Source organism: Pinus tabuliformis, chromosome 6 (assembly GCF_031772625.1).
Source record: "Pinus tabuliformis cultivar Carrire ecotype Pingquan chromosome 6, CPIR1, whole genome shotgun sequence".
Classification (NCBI taxonomy): domain Eukaryota; kingdom Viridiplantae; phylum Streptophyta; class Pinopsida; order Pinales; family Pinaceae; genus Pinus; species Pinus tabuliformis.
This window is the reverse complement of record NC_142292.1, coordinates 724,172,473-724,178,324: the sequence shown is the minus strand read 5'-3', so window position 1 is coordinate 724,178,324 and position 5,852 is coordinate 724,172,473. Positions and strand designations below refer to the sequence as shown.

The following is a 5,852-nucleotide window of genomic DNA, read 5'->3' as shown; positions in this document are numbered from 1 at the left end:
CTGAAAATTAAGATTGGTTAGCAAAAAAACAATCTTGATAGTCTTAAAAAAAAACTTTCTAAAACTAAAATTTTAGTCTCCATTATGTGATAAATTTAATATTGTATAAAATATTAAATTTTATTGTCATATTAAGATTGGTTAGGAAAGAAAAGCAATCTTGATATTCTTAAAAAAAACCTTCTAAAAACTATAATTATAATCTACATTATATGATAAATAGAATATTCTATAAAATATTAAATTTTATTGTCATATTTTTTTCCCGATCAAACATAAAATTAATCATTTTTTAAATATTAAATTTTAATTATCTTTTTTCTTTCCATAAACATGAAATTAACCATTTTTAAAAATTATTTAATTATTTATATACTATATCAACTATAAACAGGATAATAACTGAGTGTCAACAAAAAATGGAGGCTGCAGGAGCTCGAAGGTGATCATGGCGGAACTAGGGTTTAGCGCAGGGTAAAATCCTCGGTCGACAGTCATGGTGGGACAGTTTTTCCGTAACTGTGTTATTTCACGGGTGCACTGGGGTGGGTCTTCACCTATCTCATAAAACGATGTAATAGTTAATGGGTTTTTGGCGGACAGTTTTTTGGAGACCCAGAACTTCAGGCTTCCTTACCGCGGAGTCTATCAGCATGGTTTACACCTGAGAGGCTTTAGGTTCTTTCGCGGCTTGTTTAAGTCATACCTTAGCTGTTTGCGGTTTTGGACGGTTTAGTTTATTTGTTTACCCCTAGATGGTTTTGGTCCCCCACCAACATTCCTTCAGGCAGCTGTCAGCTCAGTTTCTCGACAGTTATGGAGGCAAAAGACGTTTTTTCCGCGGGTTCTACAGAACATCTATCGATATGGCCTCAGACCGGGTCAACAGTGGATGATTATTTAACATTTGAGCATGAACTGGCTACAGAGGTTGATGCCCTACCCTCACTCTCTCGGTAGCATATACCCTCTATCTCGATTGCACCAGAAGCAATGGCCATTCAGGAATACATTGGCCCTCAACCTCTCAAGGAACCCTTATCGGAGGTCTTTTACGGGAGTGCGCCAGACACACAGGCCCTTGGGTCGGGCTTAGGTTTGTATCCTGTGGGGATTGAGTCGGATAAACCCTCGGTAGGGTTTCCTCATGCACCAGATAGTAGGGCACCCGTCCTTTCAGCTCCTCAAGACTTGGGAAACCCTCCATAGGGCAACTTCACGGAAATAGGCATTATCACAGGGTACTTCGACAATCTAAAGGCAAAAGGACCATTGACAGGGAAGGACAAGGCTGCACTTGTGGATGGTCCAGAGGATAGGGCGGCGGCAAACTTGATCAACAAACAAACAGGGACTACAAAAAGGAAAAAGCGCCTCCCTCTGAGCAGCAACGAAATCTTCTTAAAACTAGCCGAAGACACTCCTTTCAGTGAGGCAATGGACTCGGCAGAAAAGGTTCTGGTTGGACGTGTTAGAGGCAGACACTACAATGTGGAGCGGCTACAGAAGTGGACGATGGAGGTCTGGGGACACCATCTGTCGGAACCCCCTCGTGTGCAAACCTTTGTGAGGGGTTGGTTTGCCCTGCGCTTCAAAAGCATTGCCCAAACCAATTGGGTCCTCACTACAATTTGGCACATTGATCAAGCACCAGTCCTCCTTCGAAGGTGGACTCTGATGTTTGATCCAGAGACTGAAAAGGCGGGGGCTGGACCGGTTTGGGTATGTCTCTCGAGTCTTCCCTGTCACTTCTGGACTGAGCAGATATTCAGACAGATTGGGGACGCCATGGGTTCGTACCTTACACATGATGAATCTTATATCTCGACAGGAAGAATGGCTTATGCCAGAATCTTAGTACACATGGACCTCTCGGGAGGGCTCCCGGAGTATATCAACATTCAATGGAGGGATGCGACGAGGAGGCAAATGCTGGACTATGAGGGGGTACCTTTCAGATGTAGGCACTGCCACAAGGTGGGGCACCTTTTCAAAGATTGCCCACTGAACAAATGGAATAGTAGGAAATCAGCGAGGAATTTTCCCCAGGTTCCATAGGAACAGGATGCTCTGTCACATGGAGACCCTGCTAGAGAGGAATTGCCTTGTGCCTCTGAGGATTTTCATAGGATTTCTACTCCACACTCTAGGGGAACAGGCACATTATCGAGCCCTGGTTTGCGATCTGCGGAACCAGCCCAGAACACTCTAAGGAAGCATTGTCGGCCGCCTCACCGTCCCCCTCCACCTATTCCTGGCACTATAGTGATGGCCTCGGGAGATTCCTATTCTTCGGGTATGCATTCCTATCACTTACCCACCACACAATGCTTTTCTGATATTCATAATTCAATATCTAAACAGTTATTGAGTCCAGGTACTGATATCCATTTGGAGCCCCTTGTTACTAGTTTTTGTGTCATTGCCCCCCCCCACCCCCACCTCTTTTTCCCCCACTCCCCCCGCGCTATTTTGTATCCCCCCTGCACAGCCCTCGGCTACATTGTCTGAAGCCTTGGTCCCTCGATACAATACCCAGTCTCGATCGAGGCATTCAACTTAGGACCAGGTTGGATTGGACATTCTCCACCCCCTGCTAAATCCTCCCGAGGTCGTCCTTCTAATCTCAAAATTGCACAAGCTCAAGCTGATGTAGACATTGCTTTGGGCAAGCAATCTACTATCACTGGGGTTCTTAGAGCAAGAACAACCCTATCCGAACCCCCTCCATGAAGATTCTATCCTATAATTGCAGAGGGCTTGCTAGGCCCGACAAAAAACTAGCACTCCGTCGGTTACTCTCTGCCGACTCTTTGGATATCATATTCCTCCAGGAGACCTTGGGTCAATCTAGTGATATAGCTCGAACCCTTGAACACTATCTGCCGGGTTGGAGATTTTCAGGATTGGATGCACACGGCTGCTCTGGAGGTCTTGCTTTGGGTTTAAATACTCGAACTATCAAATAAATCAGCTACTGGGGAGGACAAGGTTTTATTGGGGCTGATGTTCACTCTGCAGAGTTGGGGACCCCCTTCAGAGTTGTCAATATTTATGGACCTTGCCTGAATCAGCCTGTTTTCTGGGATTGCCTTATTGATTCAGAACAATTTTCGGTTGGTAACCTGATAGTTGGAAGGGATCTAAATTTTTCAATAGGCCATGCCAAATCTTGGGGTCAGCAAGCACAAAGGGACTCCCTCTCAGACTACTTCTCGTCCATATTGGATCTACACCATCTCATAGACATCCTTGTTGCAAAATTACAGGCCACTTGGAGGAAAAATAAGGTGGGGGATAATGGCCTTGCAAGGAGGTTGGACAGATTTCTGGTCAAGGAACAGGTTATGGATATGGGCCTCAATATTAGACAATGGGTTGGGATAGGAGGGCTCTCTGATCACTTGCCTATTTATATGGAAATGGGACGAGGAAGAGACAGGCCGAAGGGTCCTTTCAAGTTCAATTCTACCTAGCTCAAGGATGCATCATATATCAACATGGTCACTGATTTTTGGAAATCAAACCCTCCAGGGGTTGGAGGTACAGCTTCGGCCATATTTATTCGCAACTTAATGGAGCTGAAGAAGATGTCTAAAAACTGGGCCCATCAAAAAAGACTTCAGGATGATCAATCACTGAGACTGATTAAGAATGAAGTGGAGGTATTTGAAAAAGAGCTAGGAGGGCTATACAGATCAGAGGAGCACAAGAATAACATCACATCCCTCTACTCAGCCCGTGGTAAGATTCTCAAAGAAAAGGAAGAAAAATGGAGATTGAGGAGCAGGGCCATCTGGATACAGGAGGGGGATGCAAATACTAAATTTTTTCATAAATTTGCTAATGGGAGTAAAGTTGTCAACACAATTTGGAAAATGCAAGATGAACAGGGAAGGACAGCACACACTTTCCCTCAGCTCGCCTCACTAGCAAGCTCACACTTTAAACATGCCTATAGTGACCCCAGGGAGATTAACTTAGCAAAAGTTATCAAGGTCACTCAGCTTTTCCCTAGATATGTGCGACAAGATGAGGAGGAGGAATTGATATAGGAGGTCACTTTGGGGGAGTTGGAGGACACATTAAAGTGGTTCAGCAAGGACAAAAGCCCTGGACCTGATGGTTGGTCCATCGAATTTTACTTGGCATTTTTTGAGTTGATTGGACCGGATCTCCTCAGAGTTGTGGAGGAGTCAAGGGTTTCGGGACGTTTGGAAGTGGCCATTACATCCACATTCATTGCTCTGATCTCAAAGGTTGACAATCTGTCCACTTTTGATGAATTCTGCCCCATTTCACTCTGTAACATGTTGTATAAGATAATAGCCAAAATTATTGCAAACAGATTGAAGCCTATCTTATCAAAGCACATCCTGCCTGAACAATTTGCATTCCTAAAGGATAGACAAATTCATGAGGCGATTAGGACAACTCAGGAAGTATTACACACACTACACAGCAAGAAAGGCAAAGGTATGATAATGAAGGTGGATTTATCTAAAGCTTTTGACCGAGTGAATTGGTTATACCTGAGAATGCTTCTTACCCACCTTGGTTTCCCTTTTATTTTCATTAAATGGATTATGGGATGCATCACTAACATTCCTTTCAGTGTATTGGTCAATGGGAGTGCATCCCCTTTCTTCTCCTCGGCTCGTGGTTTGCAATAGGGGTGTCCTCTCTCCCCTCTGCTTTTCCTCTTGATAATGGAAGGACTTGGTTGGATAATTACAGAAGAGCATAGAAGAGGCAGACTCTCTGGTATTAAGATTATAGATGACTGCACGCTTACACACCTTCTTTTTGTGGATGACGTGCTGATATTTCTCAATGGAAGTGTGGGGGATATAACATCGATCAGAGATATATTTTCCTTATTTCAAAAGGCCACAGGGATGATCATTAATGAAGGAAAATCTACATTGACGGTTGCGGCCTGCACACAGCATGAAATTCATTATGCCCTCCATAGATTTAACTTTACATTGATTGCTTTGGAGGAGGGGCTGAAATATTTGGGATACAAGTTAAAGCCAATAGGATACAAGATTGTAGATTGGACTTGGCTCATCATAAAGATGGAAAAAAGGCTAAGCACATGGTACTTAAGATTCTTATCTCGAGAAGGCCAATTAGCACTCATCAAGAGTGTCCTGGAAGCGACCTTGGTTTATTGGATGTCTCTAGCCTGGATTCCTCAGGGCATTCTGGCGAGGATTCAAAATATTTGCTGCAGATTCTTATGGAGGGGTAATCAGCCGGGAAGAATATATGCATGGGCAAAATGGGATGCCCTCACACTTCCAAAAAAATGGGGTGGCTGGGGACTCAAAAAGATTGATGAATTTTCCTCAGCTCTGGTAGCTAAGCTTGGTTGGCATTTGGTAGCTTCAGACAATCTATGGACAAGAGTGGCCTACTCAAAATATATCGCCCTTGCTCATGTACTGGAATGTAGTAGAAGACCAGCTAGGCTCTACACAAGTATTTCGACTATTTGGAAGGTTGTCCTGAAAGCTATGGCGTTGGCATCACCTGGAGAATTCATTCGGGGAACAGAGTTCGCATTGGTATTGACTTGTGGATTGGTTGCGAGAATATGCACAGATTACCTCCAAATCTCTTATTGCACCTAAGGGAGCAATAAATCACTCACCTTGCACACATTGTTGATGAGAACAACACCTCTTTTCTTCAACAGGCTTGGAAAACAGATCTCCAACTCAACATTCCTCCACCATGGCAGCAACATTGGAGGAACTATATACAAGCCCTCCTAGAGGCTCATATCTGATTGACAGGGGGTGATGACGAGATCATCTGGGCACTGGCGAAATTAGGGAGATACA

The 5,852-nt window shown here is 44.0% G+C and overlaps 1 protein-coding gene across 1 annotated transcript; it reads left to right on the top strand.

The window, feature by feature from the left end:
• The first annotated feature begins 4,709 nt into the window (after positions 1–4,709).
• Positions 4,710–5,639, top strand: LOC149260744 (uncharacterized). Its single transcript, XM_089460952.1, has one exon. It carries the CDS (start codon positions 4,710–4,712, stop codon positions 5,637–5,639), a length of 930 nt encoding a protein of 309 aa, XP_089317078.1.
• The last annotated feature ends 213 nt before the right edge of the window (positions 5,640–5,852 follow it).

What these genes read in the sequence shown, in the direction of transcription:
- LOC149260744 (XM_089460952.1), top strand. Translation starts at nt 4,710, where the DNA reads ATGGAAGGACTTGGTTGGATAATTACAGAAGAGCATAGAAGAGGCAGA.